We start from the raw sequence: 24,410 nt of genomic DNA, 5'->3' as shown, positions 1-24,410 counted from the left end.
TGAGTTGGTCGCTGGGGTGGGTCCCATGGTATTTCATTTACCTTGCAGACTTCTTTCTCTGGAACACCTCTCAGGAGTGCAAAGAACTCCAGGTGCTCTCGCCCTGTCAGCAGTTCATTAACAGCATCAAACTGTGGGCAGTAGCCCATGTTCTGATGGACTTCTTGGATGTTGGACAAGATACTGTAAAAGAAAAAACTTTTGCTAGGATTTAATGAGCACATGCTGCTATTTTAGATGTTAAAACAGTGTGAAACAGTGTTTCTGGAATCACTGATCTAGCAAAAATACAGGATCCTAAGTCCATCTTGATCAAGTTCTTATCTCTCTCCCTTTCCCTCTTCTTTTTTTAAAAAGGGGACATTTAAATGTGGAAGAGCTGTTACTCAGAAATGACTAACAGACTAAATCAGCTTTCCTAAGCCACCAAATTACTATACCAGAGTTGAACAAGGGCTGAAACAGATGCCAGGACTTGTAAACAGGAAAAGTGGAAGAGAGTTTTGATGTGGGAAAAAAGCTGTTAAAACTGGAGGAGAAAGCAGAGAAAAGATGCATTGTCTTTCACCTGTTTCCTTTGAGGAAAGCTTCTCCTCCCGTCACATCTGTATCTCCAGTTAGCATCTTAAAAGTGGATGACTTGCCAGCACCATTTACTCCCAGGAGTCCAAAGCACTGGGGATATAAATGAGCACAGTGTATTTGAGAACAGGATCCAGCTGCATCATTTTCAGCACTGACAAGATGGGAAGAAGCAAACTTGACCCTCAGGACATCTAGAGGGACTCAAGTCCATTTTCAGGAAAAAAAAAAATTCTGGGCTTTTATTTTAAGTATAAACCCTTAGGCTGGGAAGATGAAGGAACTGTGGTGTTGCCTTGATACACTGTCACCACAGTTTATGTGTGCCAAACTTTGCATGCTGGAGTTTGGCCTCTAGTCCCAGACACTTGAGTTAAATATCTTCTTCAAAGGCAGAGACACACAGAATCAGAAACTGCTTCAGCTTCTAATTTCCTCTGGTGTAATTTGAACATTCATCTGGTTTTGATCTTACTCTACCCTGTGCTGTCTTGTGGCTCTTAAATACTGCAGTAATAGCAAAACAGTGCATTAGACAAATAAGCTTACCTCTCCAGGGGGGATTCCAACACAGATCCTATCAACTGCTGGTTTCCTCTTCATTCTGTAAATCTGAAACCGTAAGAAAAAAGAATGAGAAGGACAATGTCAAAGAATTCTAATTAGAGCTGTACATATTCAATGCTCCCTACTCATTCCAGTTTTGACCCCACTGATAAGGCACAGTGAACTGCATAGTTTTGTGTCAAAAAGTACAAATGCAGAAGTTCTGTCACCTTGGTTAGCTCCTTGATTTCCAAAATGTCACTCTGTCCTCCTCCACTAATTATCCTCTGCCTCTCTCTGGTTACATCCTCATCTTCATCATTCACAGGAGGCAGCTTGGCATAGACAGGCCTGAAGAATGCAACATGATAAAAGCCTTAGCAGAAGACGACAGGGCCTTCACAGGTAATATTTTCCCCATTTCATAGGTGACATGTGACACCAATGAAAACTTCACCTGCCTGTAGCAGTGCAGAGAGGACAACCTACCTGGGTTTGATGAAGAACCTGTACTGGATGAGCACTGTGATGAGAAAAAAGACAACGCCCTCTACTGCCATGGCAAAGAGATTCCTTCCCACCAGGTCCCATGACAGAGGGGACACAAAACGATCCTCTCCTGCCAAAATGAGATTAAAGGCACAATCACTTTTCCAGAGCAAGGGCAGCAGGCTAACATTTCTTCCAGCAAAGCTCACCAAGTTGGGCACTGGGACAACTGGTGATCAGCCAGTTGCAGGAGGGAACAGTTACACCACACAAGGGGCCAGCTGTAACTGCAGGCACATTTCTTACTGTAGCAAAGCTGGGACTGAGGCCCAGAGACATCAGTCTGCCAAAGAGCTAGTCCACCTTTCCAAAAGGTTAGTGAAGCACAGAAAGACTATGACTCAGACCTGGCATATGCATGCCAGAAAAAAAAATATCCAGCTTTCCAGAACCTCAGCCACTCCTTACACTAGGTCTAATGATCACCACACAATTGCCTTTATGCATATTTATTTAATGCTCTTAACACTCTTTGGATCTATCTACCAGTTTCTCTTAACAACTTGAAGTGGAAGGCTATGAAGACTTGCCATGTTTGATCAGATCTGTGCTGCAAATTGCACACTTTCAGTTCCTGAAAGGTTAGAGGAGCTCATCTAGAGCAGACTAGAGATTTCTCTGTTCCTTTCAGAACATTGTCTCTGTGATACACAATTTCACTTACCAAATCTCTCCAGAGCATCAGCCATAGCCTGGTTTTTCACCATGTCAATAAGTCCCCGCCCCAGGCAGAAGTGGGGGAAGATGAGGAAGACAGATTTCAGGATGTCATTGATGTCCTTCAGCTTCTGTTAAGAAAAAAACAAGTGCCCGTGAGCCAGCTGAGCTGAAAGCAGCCACCGCTGCCCAAGGGTGATCCATGTTGTCATTGACCTCACCATCCCTTCCCCAACACTTCAACCCCACAAAAATTCAAGGATTAGAAATGTTCCCCCAAAAGCCAGGGCCCTGGCTCCTCTGGATAGTCAGTGTTGTTGTGCTGCTCACGATGCTATTAACACAAGCAAACTGCAACAAAAGTTTTTTTCCAAATGCTCACAGTCTAAAAGGCAGTGTCTGCAAACAATGAAATGCAAAAAGGCTACAGGCTGAGGACACAGGGAAGTTGAGCATGCTCAGTCTGATTATGTCAGTGGCTGTAGGGAGCTCCTCCCTATCCCATATTGGAAGCTCTAATACTTTTGCTTTGTCTTCCAGTTGGCTTAGTCCATGGATTGAACCGATAGAAGCCTGAGTTCCTGTTCTGCCAGGTACTCATCTTTGAGTATGTACTCATTTTTACTGAGCTAGAACTGGCTTTGTAACAAAAGGAACCATCATCAAGGACTGTGTCCTTATGCCCACAGGAATAGGTACAATCAACAAGTAACTCCCATGGTGTCTCCTGAGCCTCCTCCCGCAAGGGACACTTCACACCAGTGCTTGCTAAGACATCTTGTGTTGTATACAAGCATGAGAGGAACTTGTACCTTTCCCAGGAAGCATCTGGTGTTGAAAAACTGAAGTGTGTAAGCTCCCCAACATAGCTAGAGAGGTATCTACAACAGGAGGCAAATTTGAGGGCAACTAAATAGCTGGGTGATTAAATGGCCTTAGTACATGGAAAATGCCCTTCATTAAGAACATACAAGAAATTCCATTTGAACATTAGAAAATCCTTTTTTTTGTTGGGTTTTTTTTGACCCTAAGAATAACTGAGAAGTGGAAAAGGTTTTCTAGAGAGACTGTGGAGTCTCTTTCTGGAAATGTTAAAATCTGATGGGCCTGAGGAACCTGCTTGTAGCACTTTGACATTGGTCCCCCACTACCAAAAACCAGGCCGTGCAAACCCAATACACCGGTGTAGCTGATCCTGCTCAGAGGTTGGACTAGACAATCTCAGGAGGTCCTTTCCCCACCTTAACTTCTCTGTAAGCATTTCTAAAGGGGCCTTTAACCCATTTCCACCAGAACCTGTGTTTAAACTGCTGCTGAAGCTAATGGGTACAGGCCAGGACATAGCTTTTCTGGAGAACTGGCTGCTAAAGGCAACATGGAACCAACATGAAGCTACATTGTAGCAGCACAAGACAGTGAGGAGCCTCTGGAAAAACATACATTGTTGGTGAAGAGCTCCAGGACAAAGGTGGCCACACTCCCATTGATGCCAATGAAAAGATTCACACTGGTCAGCACGACATATGCCGTGCTGGGGATTTTGAACACGAAGGAGGCTGGATACATGAGAGGGGTGATGGACCACCTGGCAAGAAAAAAGGCGGCAACATCAGGTGAGAACCTTCCAAGTCTAAGAGCCTTCCCAGTCATCCTCTGATGAGAAATCCCTTACCCATAGAGAAACAGAAGGAGAGCCAACACAGGCAAGTTGGAGGAGGATACATAGGACTTCTGTTGGAAGCAGATGAAGATGATGACAACTAGTGTAGCTGGAACAATGTAGTTGCACTGGAAGGTGAAAAACATGACTTTAGATTTCTTTCCAGATGACATAAAAAAAGAAGGATGTTTTTCTGCTCTAATCCAATAGCTTTCAAAACTCTTCAGTGTTCCCAAAGCTGTTTTCAATGGGAGACTCTTAAAAGTGCCATATGCGTGAACCATAATATGAATGTACATTTCTTGGTCCCTCTGGAAGCAGTCAGTAGACTCTCAAAGGTTCTGGACACCACAGGTTGAAAAAACCTGCTTTGGACAGAGCAGAATAAGGGGCTACACAAACAAACACTTCTGGGCAAGTATTTCAGATTGACATAGTAAATGCTAATGATTGAGCTTATGGCTGTCCTCCCATCCTCTGTTGTATTCCTTGACCCACCAAGATGAACCACTGCCCATGACAGTAAACACAAAAGTCATGGTCACAGTTATTATTCACTGAAATAATGTGGTGCCCACTGGCCCAAACTGCGCTTTGCACTTCAAGACACCCTAGAAAAACAGAATGGAGGAAAGTTTAGCCCAGCCTAAGTCCTTACCATATCCCATACAAAATTGGCCAGCCAGTAGATCACAGGCTTCACACCACTGATGAACTGCAAGTGTTTAGCCTTGCTGACACGTTCCTGAATTAGGAAAACCACAAAGCTGGCAGGAACAAAGGACATGGCAAAGATCACACAGATGGAGACGAGGACATCTACAGAGGTGGTCATCCTGGACAAAAAAGGGGAAGAAAGCAAATTGTTTGCATGCTGGTGCTGGCCTCTTTGAGATGAAATGAGGCAGTTCATGAGGGCAGGGGCAGAAACTAGTTCTTCTGTTGTTCTTATTTTTCCCTTATACTCAGAATCCTGAGTAAAGGATTACCACAAAAGACTCTCTTTAACTGCACCGTTCTTCTCCAGCCACATAGCAAAGGAAACATACACAGTCTGCTGGCATCTCAAGAACAGCATCACAACCTAGAGACTGGTTAATAACTTCAGCATAATAGACTGCTTTCTGCTTTCCTTATCACCACCACTTTGTTTCCCACATTTCTTGGGTTTTTTGGGAGTTTGGCTTTTTTTTGAGTTGTTTCAAAGTTCAGAGGTTTCTGCCCATCATATGTCCACTGTTTTATGGATTGAAGGTTGTATATGCACACAGATTATGAGTCCTGACTCTGACTGTAGTGGGAGTGGACTAGTCAATGCCTCAGTGAAGTAAACCCTGTGCACATTACTGTGTCCCCCAGCTTGAGAGAGTGGGAAAAACTGAACAGCACCTATTAGTGGTTCCTAGTCATATGGTGGGGGGAAAGGAATGACCATATTCAGAGAGAAACACCTATCTAAAGAATTTTCTAAAGTGGCAGAAGGTCTGATTCCTAGAAAGGTCTGGTTCCTTGAAACTGCAGCTTCCAGGGACTCGAAGACAGAGGAAGCTTGTACAGAAGTGCTGCTCAACAGCAAGTTTTCAGCAGCACAGGTTGCCACCTGCCCAGGCTAGAGAAAACAAGGCCTGCATATTAGAGCCTAAATGGCAGAGGCCACTGACTGTCCACCAGTGAGGCCAAAACCTCCCATATTACCTGTTTCCTGTCATCAGCAATGAGCCCAAACCCATCCATATTCATGTCACAACTTACAGGGCTACTTCAGAGAGCTGCTGCTTGGTGAGGTTGAGTGGGTGATTGAAGGCAGTGATCCCATAAGCACTGGGGTTTTCACCCTGCTGGAGGTTGGCCCGAAGGATGGCATTGTTGATCACATTCACGAAGGATGCAATGGCATGCCAGCCCTTGTTGTTAAACCACACCTACAAGAAACCGCATCAGCATCAGAAAGGCACCAGGTACATCAGCTACCCAAAAGCTTCCTAAGCCCTGCAGAATATCCCTTCCTCTATTGAGGGCACATGATTTCTTTCCACATCCTTCCAGCTAACTTGCTGAGGGGCAGAACACACAATTTAATCAAGAAGCACAAGAGGCTGCTGGAAGCTACCACTGATCCAGCACTGAACTCCTTTTGGCACTTAGGCCTAGTCTCCACAGGAGAAACAGATTTTGAGAAAACCCACAGAAAACTACAAGCTACATTTACTTCACTAGCAAATTCAGAGAATTCTGGTCTACACAGTTTTCCAAGACAAACAGCTATGACTCCCGGTCACCAGAGCTTCAAATAGCTGGCACAGAAGTAAGGACTTGTTAATTTACCTTCACATTGTTCTTTGTATCCAGGCCCTTCATGAAACTTGATAAGCTGTTGAGAAATCTATCTCCAGAACTCCCCTGCAAACAGCAAGGAGACAGTTAACTTCCCCTCTAAGAATACCTTAATTCATGCCCTGGGGTCTAGCAGAGACTACACAATGTTTTTCACAGCTCTGACATTTTTCTTCCAATTCAACAGCCTCTACCCACCAAAGTGGAGGTGGTAAGAAGGCTGAGTAACTGCATCCTCCCTCCACCCTTTCCTTTCTGTAGTCTCACCAGTTAAGAGAGGTCAGTCTTACGCCTACTTTTTTCTCAGCAAAATGTATTAACCAAAGTTGCAGGCAATCTTCAGAGACATTGCAGCCCACAGGCTGGCAGTCTCAGAGGAAAACAGTGGCAAAAATTCTCTTCTGAGCCAAACTCAGTACAGGAAGGTTCAACTGAGGTTTTGAAGATGGCAGTAACCACTTGTTAATTCCCCAAGACAACCCACCCTGTCCTGGAACAAAACATTCAGATGTCTGCAATCCCCACCAGCTTGCAACTAGTGCTGAGCAGAATCCACACCAGCAACATGGGCTGGGTAAGCTTCAGCTGAGCATGTCTTCAAGCCTTCTGCTACTCCCAGACAACAGCCTGGGAGACCCCAGCTCAGAGGTAGTGGGGAGAAGTCACTGGACACAGCTAACACACACATGCTCCTCATTTTATGGCTTCAAAGTCATCTCCCAAGTAACAAGACTCAGTGCATCCTGGGCTTATGGGGGACAACTGCTCACCTGTGCCAGCTCTAAGATTTTCTTCACCTGTTTAATGGCATCAGTGACTTCATGGCTTGGAGGAAGCACGAGGGAACTGCTGGCTCCCAAGGAAAAGCCACCATACCTGAAAGTTCAGATAGAAAGTGATGCTAACACATGACTATTCACTCATCTCCAGAAAATGCCACTCCTCATCCCTGTCCATATGTCTCCTCTTCATGCATACGCCCAAGGCTACTGTCTCCACTCTTACATGAAGGGATGACTTATTTTCCTACATGGTTGCCCATGAAGTCTTCTACTCTTTGTTTCTGGAGTTAAATATCACAATTCCTCAGCATGCTGTCCATTTAATAAAGGCAGCTATTCTCTACTGCAGACAAAGCAGGACATCTCCCTGCTGCCGTTGCTTGGAAGAACAGCACCTCCCAGGATAGAGTACCAGCACACTGGTCATGCAAATCTTCAAGACTGCTCTCTGCATAAAGCAGACATGCTGTCCAATGCTCTAGGGTCATCCCAGTTTATCCTTAAACATCTTCCTCCCAACATCTGGCAGTTAAGAGTCATATAACACAAACTGCAAAGCAGGGTGGATGTGTCCTGCTTAATACTGTGCTCAAGGTTTAGTGGACACATACAAGCTAAAGAAAAGGCAGTAACTCACCTGAACTCATTCACCCAGACTTTATTCTTTAAGCTGCAGAGAGAAAGAAGAATTGATGTGTAATACATGCAACCAGAGGAGAGACAGACCTAACAAAGCTGCAGGCACATGGCAAGGGAAAAGACTGCAATGGCCTCTCACATCTGATACTGGTCGACCATTCCTCTTCAGTGTAATCCCTAGGGTTGGTGCCCAGACTTTCCCCATAATCTGCCTGTGAGGGTCAGGACACAGCATCACTAACAAAGCAGAAGCATCACTTGAGCTGAGGATCAGGGCTATCTGAGGACCTGAGTGGATTTGGCACACTACTGAAGAGTTTGGGCTGCTAAGGCTTATTCCCCTGATCTGTGCATCCCCCACAGAGCAAGCAGCATGTGGTGGAGAGAGAAGAAAGAGTGTTCAACAGCTACCTTTTCCCAATGATCTGTGCGTAGGTCTTCACTAGGTAGTCTGATATATTGCGGCCTGTCAGATTCTGGAGGATGTCAGCTGTGTCTTGCTCACGCTGGTGTCACCAGTGAAAACACAGATACATGCTCATCAGAAAACACAGATGCTGAGTGAAATAGATCTTGTGCAATGCTGCATGCAAGAATCACACCTAGCCACTCTGCTCCTCATGAGCATTCCTCACTGCAGTCCCACTGAGCTCTCTCCTACCTGTGGGGGTGGCAGCCCGCCTGCACCAGGGGGGCACACAGGCAGCATCTTCTTGATCTTCTCACTGCTGCACTCGCAAGATGGGGAAGGGTTCTCCATGCTCCAGTTGCCTTTCAAGAAGATGTCCAGGACTGACTCTGGGACTGAAGCAGTGGTCCATTCCTTCTGCCCCACAGTACAAGGAGTGTCTCTGTGTTTGGAAAGAGGCAAGATAAAAGTAGTTTTTAAGACAAATATGATGGTCTTTGCTTACAAGGCATTTAAAGATCAAACTCCACAGTCCCCTGAAGAGGAAGTGTGTTGCTCAAAGGAGCTTGACCCCACCGAAACAAACAGCTCAGAGCAACGATCAGACTCTGCAGCTTTTAACAAACCCCACTTCCAAAGAAACTGAGGCTGGCCAATGCTGAGTAGCGCCAGACACTCCCCTCTTTGCATTGTAGTTAAATGCTTTGTTACAGCCAGTCCCAGCAGGCACAGTGTCCAGAGTACAGGGAGCATCTGGAGAATGGTCTTAGTCACATGGCTTAGTTTCAAGTAGTCCTGCGAGGAGCAGATAGATAGGCTCTGTGATTCTCATGGGTCTCTTCCAACTTGAGATATCCTGTGATTCTAAATCACAGCAGACAGTCTTCTTGGATAACTCCTTGGCTAATATTTCTGCCTTTGGGGCACCAAAACACTGCTCTTCCCCAAGGCAACAGTGGGCAGCTTTTTCCCCATGGCCCATTGGTGGAATAACTCGGCTTTCATGCCTGTTCTGAAAGATGCAGATTACTTTCCACAATGGCCAGTGTATCAGACACCTTGCCTCCCTCCCCATCATCCTGTGAACATGAGCTGCAGTTCTTCTGGATACACCATCCTGGACTCTTGGAGTGTATACCTCTTCTGCACTCACAGACTAGATCTTCAGTGACTTGCCCAAGGCCATGCACCAAGCCAGGTGGCAGAGCTAGGAAACAACACAAATGCTGTCTGGCTCTCCACTCCTTCTGCTGGTGTTTGTGGGGTGGTAACTTAGGTTTCTAATGCAGCTGGAAACAAAGAATTATGGAGCGGGAATAGCTACAGTCAACAACATACAGCAACATAAATAGGTCCTTTACCATGTTCAGGACCAAACAATAATTTGAGTCATTTGCCCTCTCCTTTCCATCCCCATCAGCAAGGATGCGCACTCAAACCTCACTCCCTCACCAGACTGAGGACTGGCAACTTTTAAAAAGGGTCCGAGCAGAAAAACTGAATGTAATTACATCTCTTTTAGCTTAAGTCATTCTCTGGCCGTGCATTACTATCATTTCCTAAAGCCAGCTAGAACTACCAGGAATCCCCTTCCTGTTCCCAGACCAGAGTTCTACTTACGGGATGGAATGTCCCTGCATACAGCGTGTCCCAAACCCAGGCTTATCAAGAAGGGCGTCCAACAGCTTGTGAGTGCCTGCGTCTTCTGGAGCATCGTTGCTATGGGAACAGCAGAAAAACACTATCAGTGTGATAACAAGCACACAGAAAAAGCAGCAACAGAGTAAGGCCAAGTGCACAGTGAAAGGATATGGGGGGGATTGTCCCTTGAAGAATGCTTGGCCTAAGAGCACACACACATTCCCAATCTTTGTACATGGAATTAGGGGAGTCATAGCACCATTCAGAAATGGATATGGCCTTGCCTGTACTTAGAGCTGGCATTTAAAGGTCGAAAAAGAAAACACCTGGATTCTCTTTTAAAATGTGCTTCTAAGATAAACACAAAACCCAAAACAACCTGTTAAGGAACTTAGTAACTCAAGTTTGCAAGAAGGAGAAATTATAGGCCATACAAAACATACCTAATGAAAGTGTACTGCTCATCATACATCCAGGGTTGTAATTCCAGGCTGGGATACTTCCCAAAAGGAGGAACAATCAGGCTGAACATGAGAGCAATACACACAAAGACAGCTGGCAGCACAATCTGAAATTGCAAGAAAAGAGCAAGTCCTTTTTAAAGCAAATGTTTCCAGACGCATCAGGAGTTACATATGAATCACTTACTGGATCAAAAATTTTCCAAAGTTTCCCAGGAAGAACTCTGCTGTTTACACCAAAACAGTGCTAGACACCAAGATCTATCTTGGGATTCAATCAGGGAATTCACTTCAGATGCAGAGGGTTTAGCCTGAAAATGCTGTTCTCGAGGGCAAAATTACATTCTGCTGTGCAAGAATACTGTAACCACCTGGTTTATCATGCAACTCCTTTCGCTTGCACAGGCCTCCTTCTGCCTACATGTGTAGTGAAGGCTAATTTTGGTTATCTGCATTCCCTTGAGGTTTTCAGCCCACCATCAACTCAGACTACAATACTGAGCTGTCTGAGTCCCTGCTGAGGGACTCTGCTCGTGTTGGATGCTCTCACCTGGGCAAAGAAGCCCTTCCGGCTTCTCTTGGCAATGAGCATCCTCTTCCACAACAGAGCCATGAACTGCTGCTGGGTGAGCTTCCAGCCCTTCATCTGGTAGGAGCCTTTCCCATCCATGCCACTGAGAAGGTCTGTCTCTCTGGATTCTGCTAGCAAGAAGAAATGACCCTCATTCAAAAGTTCAGAGATGCTCTCTGTGCTTAAGACACAAGGTGATGGCTGGAGTAGCCACTCTCACTCATCAAAAAAAAAAAAAAAAAAAAGCACAGCAAGCAGCAATAGCAACAGAAATGTACATGAATGTGTTTTCTCCCTTATCTCCAAGCCTTGCATGGGAGAATTGAGCAGGCTGTGCATCCTGCACTGTCCACTATTCCTAAAGGCAAATACGTCACCAATCCTCTGGCAGTCTCAGCCTTCAGATACGTAGTACTTAAAATATGAAACAGCATCAACAAGAGGAAAACAGGTTTGAACCCTAGCAATACCTGGATCTATGTCTGAGTCATTAGGATCAAATGCATCATCTTCTGTAAATGGACGAAGGCAGCTCTGTCTGTCTCCAAACACGCGTCTGTTCCTTCTGGCTGGCAACGTCCCATCTGAAAATAATGCAGTTAAGGTTATCTGAACTGCTTCAGTTAATCTCCAGTTAGTCCCAGAAAAACCAAAGCAATAGCATTTTCATTTTACATATCTTCCATTTGCAAACTGAAGAGCTGACCTGGAGTGACTTCAGTGCAGCTAAAAGCAAAACCGAGACAGTCATTCTGCAGTGCTTCGTGTTTTCTGCACCATACTTTGTGTGATGTCCCAGAGACTTCTAGTGCACATGACACCTTTTTTCCCCCCAGGGGAACAGCAGGCTTCTCTCATTTTAAGAAAACTCTCACTTGAGATATGAGAGTCATATGTAGCCATATGACAAGTGTAATTTGCTGTTACGAGCACTCAGTGCAGTGATCCTCTCTCAGAAAGTAATTTAGACCCTCCTGTGGTCTGATGTGTCAGGAGCTCTTCAGAGCAGACAACAGTGTCAGTCAAGTAATTTGCAATATACTCAAACACTAGAAACTCTTCACTATTACAAAATAAACACACTACCACTGAGTCAATTGATGTGTACAGCACACAAAAGCATGCATTAAATACACTAAAAAGCATGCATTAAACCCAGCTACTTCAGGTCATTCAAAATACTACGATAGAAGAGCTTCAATTCAGCCTCAAACAGCATCTGTCACACCTTGGCATGTGTCACTTCTGTAGGGGACAACTATACCCACCTGAGGTTTCTGCATCCACACCGCTATCATCAGCCACTTTCAGGAAGATCTGAAAAGGAATGATAAGTGTCCATGAAAATCAAAAGAGGAGAGATATTGTGGATACTGCTTCAGAAGATGCCACAAGAGAACAGAAGACTGACAGGTGCAACAAGAGAACAGAGGATACTGAGTTCATCATCTGCATGATGGAGATACAGACTTTGTGGCTACTCTCCAGTTTCCAGGAGCCAGCCTGTTACCAGCTGTTGCCCCTTTCCAATGTCAGTTCTTGGAGCATCTCAAACACGAGCTCTTTCCTATGTCTCAGAAACAGACATAGTAACTAAACATGGAGAATCTCTTATTTTCCCTTGTCTAACAGTGCTAACTCTTGCTTGAATAGGCACCTTAATGGAGCTTGACCCACGGGCTCTCCTAAACTAGAAATAACCTATTTTCAAATTGCAGATAATAACCAAGGTCTTCACAGCTGTGAAGGACCTGGAGGGCAATGTCAGTAAATAACAACACCACTGTTTCAGTTTCCCTTGTCATCCTTCAAAAATAAACAAATAAAAACATTCCACGTAGAGATAAAGTGCATGATACTTCCGTGATAAAAAAGGGAGACTTGGCAGCTGGAACGCAGTCACATGGAACAAACCCTGAAACCACAAGAACATCCCTGACAAGGACATATGTCTAAATTTTTTATGTAATCTATGGTGTCCAGTACAGAAATGTATGTTTTCAGTTAAGTGCAACATGAAGCATCCCTAAAAATAACACAGACATTAGAAGCCAAATCAGGGGCCAACCTATACGTGACATCTCAGCAAAGTGCAACTGAGTACACAGGACCTATCCGTGCTTGTCTGTACCACATTTCAGTTTCTAATGCACCACTCTATGAGCACACAGTTACACAGGGCAGAAGACAATCCATTTTGGAGAGGAATGCAAAGCTGCCTGTTCCATAAATTTTTACAGGAATCGATAAGGTTTCATCTCGTTCTTAATTCTGCCATGATTTCTTTCACCTAGTTTAAGACAAAAGAATCACCAGCTCACTAACCTCCTCCAGCGTAGTTTCGGAGATGCCATAGCTGGAAATGCCAAGATCGGAAAGACGGTCATCAATTTCATGGAACAGCTCTACAAAAGCTCCCTCTTTAGCAGCTTTGTATGGCAAGACATAGGTTAATTCATGGCCTATGTCCTCTACTAGTCTTGCCTCAGGAACATGCTTCGTAATGAGATTTGAAATTGCAGAGACATCTAGAAAAACCAAATGTAAAAGATAGTTTTGTTCTGGTTACTGCTCATTATGTGGAAAAAAGAGCTCAGCCTGAAAAATCTTGCCAGAAGAAAAGGAGGACAAATGGGACATCTCTGGAAAGAAGCTCATTTCCATGAAAAAGTCTAATTTCTTTTTAGCTTAATACAAGCCTGGACTCAAGCCTGGCTATACTTTTTATGTGCAGAACTTGAGAGAGCTTTTACATGCTACTGGAAGATCTGCAAATCATTGATGTAGCGCTCACCAGCATTACATATGACTAACAGGCCAAGCAACTACATAATCTCTGCTTACTAATTCTCAGGACAGCTTGAATTCAAAACGGCTTACTCAAGAAAAGCATTCCAATATTTACTGATTTTAAAATACCATTGCTGTGAATTTAGTAATTGTCCAAGACTGTAGCTACGTAGCGGCAACAAGGCTAAGGCAGCTGTCTATGGTGAACTACAAAGCAATGTCAACTGGGATTCAATCTTAAATTCTTTGTCAAGCCTCACCTATTGTCAGTGTGTCACTTTCATGGTCACTTCCAAGGCCAGCATCAGAGCTGCTCTGGGAGACACTGTCATCCTGGTCACAAAAGAGAAGACAAGCATTATTTCCTGCTGTTTATTCAAAATGGGGCCCACCGGATGCTACACTCTAAATAAGTCCAATCAGAAGCTGCAAATGGTGACACAGCACTGCAAAGGGCTGAAATAGAAGTAAGGGGTCACAGATATAGAAGTGAGTGTTACAAAAGTGTACTTAACCTATTTTGTGTTTCTCTGATTAGCTTTGGACCACTGGGACGAAAAAACAATAATGGAGATGTATGTCCCATGCAATAGTTTAACCAGACATGGTCTGGCACAGTACCCACCAAACAAGTAACACTTCTTTCAAAGAACAAGGGATTTTCCTTTGAGACATTCTACCACGTAAAAGCTGCTGCTTCCAAAAAGCCTAAGATTTCATGAAGAAAGAATAAACACGGGCAGAAAAGGCCAGCTGTACCTTTTTCAGATAGGAAACTGTGCTGCTGCTGTTTCGGCAGGAGCTTAGAGAGGAATCCACATCCTTTTTGACCAGGGTCAAATAATAGCCTGTTCCCAGCTGGTTCTTCAGGAAGAGAGAAGAGCCAACACAGCAGAGCTTGCCATGAGAAATGATGGCAATCCGGTCCCCCAGAATGTCTGCCTCATCCATGTGGTGTGTGGAGAGAATGATAGTGCGACCTGGAAGAGAGCAAGGAAGACACTGCTGGTAAGTCAAACAAACGTGTGTTCCCACGCTAAAGCCACAATTATCTGGATCTTGCCATGAAGTTGGATGGAAGGGTGATGCTGCAAGTTTGGCTCCTTTGAACAAGACTAGGAGTATGGAGAAGATTCACAACTGCTATCAGGGGTTTATTCCTCCCACTGTCTGCTGGCTCTTGTGCTCAGCAAATGCAGGTTTAATTTCATGTCTGCAAGGTTGGTTGCATGGAGCAGAACAGGACATTGCTGAACACCAAGGGTGATTTTCTGACTTCAGCTGCCCTCATAACCCAGTAACAAAGTTCATTCATGAATTCTGACATGAACAGGAGGAGAAAGGAATATAGATGAGAGATCTGAGCATCCTTGTCCTGCACTGTCTTTGTACATTACTCGGAGCAGGCAACAACAGATTTACAAAGACACGTTGCTATTTTGAGAACAGTCATGAATCAGATTGATTTTCTTTTGCCTTCCACAATACATGCATTAAGAGCGGAGAAAAAGACCACATACCTTGCCGATACTTCAGAAGCAGTTCCCATATCCCTCTGCGAGAATAAGGATCCACCCCAGCTGTAGGCTCATCCAGAATGACAACCTTGGAGCCACCAACAAACGCTAAGGCAACAGAGAGCTTCCTCTGCATGCCACCTGTCAGGCACAAGAAGAAAGAGGTGCTCAGGCTGACGCAGAGACAAGTGGAATAGCAATACTTGCAGCATGGTGGATAATGAGCTCTCTGAAAGAAAGCAGACTGAGGAGAACAAGTACTGCTGCTGTTTCAGGCCTTCAGGGTCCCACCACTTTTTGGACAATGGCTAATTCATCCGGATAGGCTTTCCTTAATGGAGTCTGAGTCTCCTTCTACTGCAGGGAACCACACCTTGCATGCCCTTCCTTAAGTGAATTATACTATCTCAGCACCAGGGGTAGCAAGCCACCAGCTTGGAGTCCTAACCATATTTGAGGATCTGGAACACAGGTCTCCAGAGCTTGACCTGCAGAAATAAGTTGCCATGACACTCCCCTTTCTTCCCTCTGGAAGTGTTCCAGAGGCAAGAGCAAGGAATTATATTGCACTCCTCAATACTAAAGCCAACTGTGGTCGTCTGCTCTTCCTCCCTAAAGTCAAATGTGCAGTCTGTACTGATACTTGAGTAAGACAAAGGCATCTCAGTCCCTCAAGTATCTGGTACCGACTGATGCAGGAATTCCGCCCCTCCTGAAAAAGGAGGGGGACACTCCAGGTCACCAACTGAAGGGGCAGAAGTCAGCCTAAGGAATGCATGTATGGTTCACAAACAGCAAGGGATTAGGAGACTATGGCCCAAGTCACTTTCATCTAAACTCATAAACCTCAAATATATTAGCAGCTTTGGAGAATACACAGTAAATGCAGCTGAACTACATCATGATGGAAACAAATACAAAATACTCAGAAAGTGAGCGACTTGTTATGGCCGTTAGATAGCTTGTGACAGTGCAAGATTGTGACGTTTACTATGATATACTGATTAGGTACTTAATAACTAACTGACTTCCTTAAATGCTTAATTACATAGTAGTCTATATATAATTGCAGGATCCCATCAAGGTCCATAATGCAGCCTCTGAAAAAGCCAGTGGAGTGTTTCTGAGGCTGAGAAACATAAAAGATCTGAACCTACCGGAGAGTCTGCTTGTCCTAGCTTTCAGTTTGTGAGGCAAACCAACATCTGTTGCCATCTGCTCCATCTCCTCTTTCACCTTCTTTTCTGGCAGCCCTTTGAGCCGAGCATAGAACCAGATGTGCTCCTCTACAGTCAGCCTAGGGAACAAACGCAGCCTCAGGGCACAGTTGAACGCACCATGCCGGGATTCATCCCTTATATTAGCACTACTGCAGGCATTTCTGTTTGCTCAGAAAAACATATTTTAAGGCTGAGGTTTCAGGAAGGAGCTACAGACTGGGTGCGCTCAGCTTGGGCCTGACTTCAGGGTGTGGCTCTAATCAGCACCCATGTAAATAATCCTTCTTTAAGGGTGCTTGACAGTACCACAAACAACCCAAATCACTAGGCATTGAAGAAACACTTGGCCTAGCTAAGTGGAGTAGATTATTAACAGACATGAAAGACTAAAGTATAGGCTCTTGCTGATCATTCCCTGGGCACTTAGGAATGTGCTAATAAACAGAATGTTCCTGTACCAATCCCACACCACCCCATTGTCTTGCACCACACACACAAAAAAAGGACTGTCAAAGCCAGAAGCCCACTGCTGTATCCTAGAGAACCCAAACATCTGTTGGATAGCACCAGTCCTGTGTCTCCCACATGATACTCACAAGTCAAACAGCACATTGTGTTGTGGACATACTCCCAGGTTCTGCCTGATGGTGCTCAGCTCAGAGCGGATATCTTTGCCCAGGATGAAGGCTGTACCCGAAGTTGGGGGGAACAAGCCAGTCAAAATGGACCTAAAAAAAACCAGAATAGGTAAGCAGGTAGGTTCCAGCACCAGGAAACAGCTGCTGTGAATGCCAGGATGGCTGAATTAAGAGTAGGTGGAAACCCTGGGGAAATCTCATATCAAGAAAGTAACCTGAGAAACATCTCACTAATGGATTTAAAAAAAACGAAAACACAAATCAGCTCCAGTGGTGATCCAAGAACACCCACATGGCTGCTTGAAGGAAAGATTTTTTTCCTCTAAAAGCTTCTTGTTCTTTCAGTACCCACTTGCTTTCTTTCACTGGTAAGTCAGAATCACAAATGGCATTACTCCAAAACACTGCCTACAGATTCATTTGACCCAGCCTTAACCTCAACTCCCTTCAGTTCCAGTCCCCTCTGTCTGTGAGGCAGCAGCACAATTAGACTAAATCAGCAGAGGCACTCTAGTCTGCACCAGATTGCATGCTGCGTTCTACGGCTACCTCTACTATACGGATAGGAGTTGCAGTATTCAGTCACTTCCCACGGTCTTAAATCATTATTTTGTTCTTACATGGTAGTGGTTTTCCCTGCTCCATTATGTCCCAGAAAGGAGGTGATTTGTCCTTCATAGAAGTTAAGTGTGAGACCATCTACAGCAACCTTCTTCCCATCACGGTAAACTTTGACCAGGTTCTGGATGGAAACACCAAGACTCAGATGCAGGGGCTCTTCTTCCTTGCAGACTGGAAGAAAGCAGGAAAACTTGAGAGATATGATAGGTTTTAACAGAAATTGCATGGAGTTTTAACAGACATTACATTCCCCCAGGCCAGTGAAGAAATGAGCTATATGAAGAACTGACCATGTTTCTTCCTCAGAGACAGGAATCTTTCACAGAAATCGTCATTTAGCTATTTTCTCTCTCCTGGGCTCATCTGGGAGCTGGAGATCTCCAGTGTTACCAGGCTCAGCAAAAATACAAGGGCTTCTCAACTCCATGAGCCCAGCTGCACTCAGGTGGGCAAAGTACCTTGGGTTTATCTGGATACACCCACCTGATCAGCATATCCAAACTGTGATAACAAAAGGATGACCAATTTCACCTATCCATGCCAGTCCTGCTCATGCTGTCCTTGGACTCCCATTTCAGAAGAAGAAAGACCTTAACACTTCACTTCAGAAAGGCTCTGTGTCCAGCACTTACCTTCTGAAGACCCCTTCTGGTCAGGATGGGGATGCTGCCTGTCCTGTGGTTCCTCCCCAAACCAATAGGACTTTGTAAAAGGAAAGTACCAGGGTCTGGGAATCCCATACTGGCCTAAAAAGAAAAGCATTACATGAGCCTGACTGCATCTTTCCCTTTTCTTTTTTTAGCTTTCAGGACAAGAATGGAAGTACTCCACCCCCAGTAAGCCTCTGGGTGAGGCAAGACTAAGAAGAAATCTTTCTGTATGAAGACACTGACAGACTCTGGGTAAGACATCTAACTTCACTTTAGGGTTAAAAACTCTCTGCGGGAAGGTGCTTAGTAGCACATGAGGTACTGATACTCTTAACCCCTCCCTTGCAGCACAGTCTGTGAACTTTTGATGAGGGAGCAAGTGAAGTACAGCAAAGCTTCTGGGGCCAGATCAGCTATGGCCACAATGGGGTCATGCTTCTCTGCTGGGCAACACTCACTGCTATCAGCAAGCAGCAAACTTGCTCTGATGCTGGTTTTGTTCCACGACCTTTCTACATCTCTGCTTGGAAATGGGCCAAATTTGCACCTTAGCAAGTGAGAAGAATGAAAGGATTTATTAAAAAGCCTTAAGACATGATTATCCCTCAGAAGCAGACCTCACCTGGGAAGACAGATTCAATGTACCAGGTCATGACTCCATACAGGAAAGTATCAAACAGCATCATGACAGCCGATGTGGTAATGCTAAAGCCATCTTCTTCCAATGGACTCTCAAAGAAGTTGTCCCACTGAACACCAACTCCCTGCTCCTCGAACAGTGCAAAGTACTCGCAACCAAAACCGAAGGCTACTGGAGACAGCAGGCTCTGAAAACAGGAGGCATGAACGTGCACTGAGTGTTTTTACATCTACTCTCCAACTAGTCATCTCAGTTGTAGCACAAAGCTAAGGGACACTGTCCATATGAAAAGTCAAAGTTCCAAGGACCGTCACTGTATTTGCAGGTATGGAGTGGCAGATTTGGTTTAGGATTCAATAAGGCCTGAAATCTCTGCTGTACCTCCATCCAGAATTGCAAGTTTCCCTATTTTCTTTCCCTTATTCTTTGGATTTTCCTGCAAGGGAACAGGTTGCTAACAGCCACCCTCTCTGGACAGGTAAGAAAGTGTCCAGCTAGAGAGCTGCTGAGTGCCACAGTGGTAGAGACCCAGTGCCCAGAAGAGTTTTATCAAGACTCACCGCAAAAATCTTGAGTGAGAAGCTGATATGGTCCTGCCAGGCAACACAGAGCACATAAGGTAGGTACAGCGTGAAGTAGACAATGCCCCCACAGGCAGCTGCCAGGTTGGCCCTGGAGAACACGGTGCTGATGAGGAAGCACTGGAGGATGGTCACAACGCCAAAGATTGAGAGGAAAACAAACACCACGCTAGGGTCGCTGTAGGGCAGCAGATTCCCCATCTGGCAGGAGAACAACAAGTGCATCAGGCTTTGAAAGGGCTCTTCAAGGTACCTCTGTTACAGCCAGCTCTGCAGAGCTGCTGCTCAGGGGAAGTGGAGCTTCCTGCAATTTGATTTGCACAACAGCCCTCCCAGAAGTGAGGCAGTACTAGAGGCATCTTTTCAAGAGAACTGAATCTACAACATTGCCTCCTGTTGTTTTCAGCCACAATAGTCCTGTTGTTCCAAAATCCTGTTCCCAAAAAGTGACTGGTCAACACACATGCACAAACTCCTCCCCAGTGTGTCAGTGCAGACCACTGCTTAGCAGGCTCTAAAGGCTCTAGAGTCTGCTGCCACAGGCCAAACCAGGCTACTCACCTTCAGGATCAGGACCAGCAATCCTGCACTCATCAGGAGAGGGACAAGACTGCTAATGAACCAGCTTAACCAAAGGATGCCATTGTCAAGTCCCATAATCCTCATTGTTTCTTTCAGGCGGGCTTCCTTCTCATACACAATGCCCTTAATTATCACAGCCACTGAGTAGATCCAAGCTAGAGTCATGAAGAGAGGCATGGAACGGCTCATGACACGCAGAAATCTGAGAAAATGAAGGGAAGGGGCCAGAAGAACTGAGTGAGAAACTTCACTGCAACTTCAGGTACCACTTCAAGGGCTATCAGAGCATGGTGACAGCTAAGCCTTCACTGCACAAAGCAACTGATGTGCAAAGCCTGACACAGGATCCGTGTCTCACCATGAGGTGAGGCAGATGGGTTTAGAGCACATCACCAGTTAGGAATGAGAGCTGGATCTGCAATTGTCACTCAGTAGAAGAGTGGATGCAAAGAGCTGCCTTGCCTGGAGATTGCTCTCAATTGTCCTCTTCCCCTTCTCCTGTGCTTATCTGTCTGCTTTCTTCCCCAGTGCTATTTTTGCTTGCATCAGGTGTGGGTATATAGTCACATCTCAGGAAGGTACTTTGTATGTTCAAGTCTATTACTGACAGTCCCTCTCCTGGGCAGGACTCTGCAGGGCATCATGTATGCTAAATCCTCCATGTGGGTGCCCCAGTTCCAGGGATTAGGAACACTATGGAGATTGCCTCCTCACTGATAATAGGAACATAAACCATGTCTGAGGAGTGACAAAAGCCCATGCCTCCCAAGCTCCTCCTCCTGGGAGCTTTTGAAGCAGCCCGCATACATACACGTCATCCACGTAACATGGGTAGGGCATCTGCTGCACATAAACTCCTGTCTTCTTCTCCGTGCCTGTCTGAACTCTGATGATGGCCTGTTCTACCACATCCTGCAGGTAGACAAAGCCTCCCCAGACATACCGCATGTCCTCAAAGGGGTCAGCACGGGGACCAGGATCCCAGTACCTGCACCAAGGGATTAAGACCTTTCCATTAGAAATCCTCCTCACCACATCCTTTGGAAGAATTTGTTCATAAGGCAGGATGTCAGGGCTCACCCATCCTTGATCTTGTTGGTCCTCTCCACATTATCAATGTCCATGCGTATCTTGTATTTCACATGCTGAGGAAGGTCTGTGCTGTCAGGAGCTATTTCAGTGAAGACTATGCCAGCCCAGAACCTCCTTTCATCCAGAAGCTCCAAGGACTTGTTTATGAGCTGGACTTCTGTGGGCACAGGCTCCAGTTTGTCCAAGTTGACACACTAGACAGGGACACAATTGGAAGCATTTATGGGATACACTGCTAAAGCATAATGTACTTTGTTTAGACGTGGGGTAGAGGAAAAGAACTCTCCAGTGCTAATGCCATGCCCAAGAAAAAGACAACTGCATCCAACTATCTTGTAATGGTTTGCTGTAGCCCAGCAAGCTGCAAGAGCTGTCATTGCTGACTGCATGACAGTCACCTGCCAATCAAATATATATCACTGAGAAATACCCCAGCAAAGGGATTTTCTGTACAAGAGGTTAAGTAGTGCCTATGGGATCTTATCCAGGTATCAGTTTCCATATATAGTCTTATTTCTTCTGTTATCAATAAACCAAGTCTGATTAAAAGCCTCTAAACATCAGTAGAGAGATCTGAAGGCTTTGGACCAGGCCCTTAACAGGCCTGTTTCTGTTTGCACTTACCTCCCAATATGATGAGGCAACAATTAGAAACTAATTTTGTTCCCTCAGTTTAAAGCAGCTTCACCACAGTCCCCAGCTAAACCCCAGACTGAAGTATGAGCTGCTACACTGCTGGAGACAGCAGTAGCTGTCAGGCACCCAGTAACAGAAGGGCAGGAAACCACACACAGTGACAAAAGCAAAAACTTCATGAACAAGGCCTACAGTTAGGTTCTGATATCTATACTCAGGCATCTGAATAAATGATAGTTTTCTCACATGCTACTCAGCCCTACTAATACCTGGTTGTGTCCAGAAAATGTACCTATCTTCCCTTTCCAGAACACCCAACTGCATGAGTGGAGACCAAGCTGCTGCCCCCGCCCCAGCTCCTTGCCCACACTAACAGGATCTCACCTCCATGAAGCGGGAGATGGTCTGGATAGCCCGGTCTGTCTCATTGAAGGCATCCACCCAGGTATACAGAGAGCCATTTTCTGTCTCAAAGTCCTCTGGATTGTTTGACAGAAAACGGGCAACATCTTCCACTGTCCAGTTGGAAGCTGGCAAGTGCAGGTCCCAGAGGGCTTTGCCTTTCAGCAACGTCTGCAGATATTTTGTTTTCAAAGGAGAAATAGTTGTGAAAATTAATGTTAGATCTCCCCTCTCATAATGAAAACAAGCACTACCAGGGATAACACCTGTTAAAAAGGTGCAGGGAGAGGCCCTCTGCAATACTGAGAGGATCAGCGCAGTGGGGTCCTTCCTCTCACCTTCCCATTGAGAAGGATATGCCTCCCTCGGTACAGCTAAACCATATCGGTGTACTTTGCAGGCTGTCTGCCTCCATGTCCTGCCACCCCTCTCCCAAGGAGAGGGCAGCAGAGAGCCATGCACAGCTCTGCACCCCCACACACATGCAAACCAGGGAAGAGGGAGATGCTTGCTCAGCGGAAATGCATTTGGCTAATGCTGGTTGCCAAGATCTCCTCACTTCTCCCAGACAAATCTCTGCTCCCAGCTGGGATGGAGAGGGATTAAGGCACGGCCAAAGGCTCAACGGTCACTGTGCTGACCAGAGGCCAGGGAATTCTCGTGTTTTGCTTTTGTGCCACCAGAGTTGGCTGAAGCAGCCCTATACAGCCACGATGTCCTGCCTTTGTCCTCCTGTCAGGGACAGTGCTTTCTTCACCCAGTTTAACTGCTAGCTTTCTGAGGACAGGCTATTGTACGCAGAATGCCTAGCACAGGTTCAGTGCCAGGCAGAAGCACCCATCACTGAAGCAGAAACCAGCTGACTGGGCAGACAATGTAAGGCCAGGCAGAAGGGAGCAGTAATTGTAAAGGATATAGGTGAACTGAAGTCAGGGAGATAAAAAGAAAAACATGCACAAGAGAGAAAACTGCAAAAATCCTTATGATTAAGAACAGAAAATGGATTTTTTGCCACAGCAAAAATTAAAGAGAGGTAAAGAGCTTCCCCATACTCTGCTGTTACCAGCAAACCAGAAAGTAGTGTGTCACTCAGTTATAAGAACAGCTTAGTAAACTGGAAAAACAGAACAGACCAAGCTAGCAAAGGAAAATATACAAAAAGGAAATCCAAGCAAACAGGAATTGGATGTGCTGTGCTCTCTTCTCATTTGGTCTTCAAGGTTAACTTCTGCCACCATCCCCAGCAGAAAGGACACCATGCCTGCAGGGAAATGGCTCAACCTCATCTTATTCAGTTCCATCATTAAAGCTCCTTAACCCCAGGGACACATGTCACCCTTCCTGAAGTTCACAGGCACATTAGCATCAAGCTAGAAGTGGCAGGGATGGGCAAGCAAAGCACTTTCCTCTCCTTCAGCAGGAAGAAATATGCCAAACAGACTGTACAACCCAGAAAGTTGAGAGGTGATGGCCATCAACCCAGCAGCATGGCAACTGAATGGGATGCTCTCTGGGAGCTGCCAAGGCACTGACAATGAAGGACTCCCATTTGTGTGAACGTCAACAGGTGACAACAAAGGGACCCCCATTACTACACTGGTACAGAGAAGAAGACCAGATTGCTGGGAAGATCAATAATTAACTACCAGAGGCAATAGTGTTAACAGGCAACATAAAATATAAAACCAGAAAAGCCCAAGGCTCACTAAAATTAAAAAAAAAAAAAAATAGGATCAACATTCACTTTTCAGAGGACATCACTGCAAATCAATGCTTTGGACCTTCCTTTCTGCTGAACTTTGCAACAATCTGTTCAATTGTCTCTGGCACTCCAGTATGTCATGTTAATGGAGAAGTACAACAGGGCAGGTCACAGATTATTCAGCAGAGCATTACAGAGCATTTACCCCCATTACAGTGAGATAAAAAATGATTTAATTTTAAGGTTTATAAGACCTGGGGAGGTCTCCGTACACAAGAAGGTGCACTATGATACCCAACCAGCTGTGTTGCAGAGACAGCTGGAAAAACTACTCTACAGTTGTCCCTCTGTTTCTCAATCCCAGTTTTACATCACTGTGCTTCCAAAGACATCAGCACAGGGTCCAAAGATCCACCCCGCAGAGCTGCACCTGAGGAACCATGGTGATACTCTCATAACACATTAGGGCAACACTGCGGACAAAACAGTACATTTTCCAACAGAGGCA

At 45.3% G+C, this 24,410-nt stretch overlaps 1 protein-coding gene across 5 annotated transcripts in view; it reads right to left on the bottom strand.

Moving 5' to 3' along the window:
* Nucleotides 1-24,410, bottom strand: part of ABCA1 (ATP binding cassette subfamily A member 1) — a 92,022-nt gene that overhangs the window by 5,617 nt on the left and 61,995 nt on the right. For 4 of the 5 annotated variants that reach the window (XM_069002288.1, XM_069002286.1, XM_069002289.1 and 1 more), the window contains exons 12-45: nucleotides 22,183-22,371; nucleotides 21,151-21,356; nucleotides 20,882-21,058; nucleotides 20,050-20,272; nucleotides 19,468-19,689; nucleotides 18,890-19,094; nucleotides 18,250-18,363; nucleotides 17,617-17,788; nucleotides 16,955-17,086; nucleotides 16,296-16,435; nucleotides 15,142-15,279; nucleotides 14,381-14,601; nucleotides 13,882-13,954; nucleotides 13,157-13,359; nucleotides 12,100-12,148; nucleotides 11,302-11,415; nucleotides 10,811-10,962; nucleotides 10,243-10,367; nucleotides 9,779-9,877; nucleotides 8,411-8,600; nucleotides 8,161-8,255; nucleotides 7,748-7,780; nucleotides 7,099-7,204; nucleotides 6,320-6,394; nucleotides 5,747-5,916; nucleotides 4,653-4,830; nucleotides 4,007-4,122; nucleotides 3,775-3,919; nucleotides 2,342-2,465; nucleotides 1,618-1,747; nucleotides 1,359-1,479; nucleotides 1,132-1,194; nucleotides 569-675; nucleotides 42-183 (exon numbers count right to left, since the gene is read on the bottom strand). In XM_069002288.1, coding sequence (XP_068858389.1) covers nucleotides 42-183; nucleotides 569-675; nucleotides 1,132-1,194; nucleotides 1,359-1,479; nucleotides 1,618-1,747; nucleotides 2,342-2,465; nucleotides 3,775-3,919; nucleotides 4,007-4,122; nucleotides 4,653-4,830; nucleotides 5,747-5,916; nucleotides 6,320-6,394; nucleotides 7,099-7,204; nucleotides 7,748-7,780; nucleotides 8,161-8,255; nucleotides 8,411-8,600; nucleotides 9,779-9,877; nucleotides 10,243-10,367; nucleotides 10,811-10,962; nucleotides 11,302-11,415; nucleotides 12,100-12,148; nucleotides 13,157-13,359; nucleotides 13,882-13,954; nucleotides 14,381-14,601; nucleotides 15,142-15,279; nucleotides 16,296-16,435; nucleotides 16,955-17,086; nucleotides 17,617-17,788; nucleotides 18,250-18,363; nucleotides 18,890-19,094; nucleotides 19,468-19,689; nucleotides 20,050-20,272; nucleotides 20,882-21,058; nucleotides 21,151-21,356; nucleotides 22,183-22,371 — 4,749 coding nt within the window. The remainder of the gene's footprint in view (nucleotides 1-41; nucleotides 184-568; nucleotides 676-1,131; nucleotides 1,195-1,358; nucleotides 1,480-1,617; nucleotides 1,748-2,341; nucleotides 2,466-3,774; nucleotides 3,920-4,006; nucleotides 4,123-4,652; nucleotides 4,831-5,746; nucleotides 5,917-6,319; nucleotides 6,395-7,098; nucleotides 7,205-7,747; nucleotides 7,781-8,160; nucleotides 8,256-8,410; nucleotides 8,601-9,778; nucleotides 9,878-10,242; nucleotides 10,368-10,810; nucleotides 10,963-11,301; nucleotides 11,416-12,099; nucleotides 12,149-13,156; nucleotides 13,360-13,881; nucleotides 13,955-14,380; nucleotides 14,602-15,141; nucleotides 15,280-16,295; nucleotides 16,436-16,954; nucleotides 17,087-17,616; nucleotides 17,789-18,249; nucleotides 18,364-18,889; nucleotides 19,095-19,467; nucleotides 19,690-20,049; nucleotides 20,273-20,881; nucleotides 21,059-21,150; nucleotides 21,357-22,182; nucleotides 22,372-24,410) is intronic. The other variant, XM_069002291.1, reaches the window with a different exon arrangement.

The sequence above is a fragment of the Aphelocoma coerulescens genome (assembly GCF_041296385.1).
Source record: "Aphelocoma coerulescens isolate FSJ_1873_10779 chromosome Z unlocalized genomic scaffold, UR_Acoe_1.0 ChrZ, whole genome shotgun sequence".
NCBI classification, from domain to species: domain Eukaryota; kingdom Metazoa; phylum Chordata; class Aves; order Passeriformes; family Corvidae; genus Aphelocoma; species Aphelocoma coerulescens.
The sequence above is the reverse complement of the archived record's forward strand: the minus strand, read 5'-3'. Positions and strand labels throughout refer to the sequence as shown.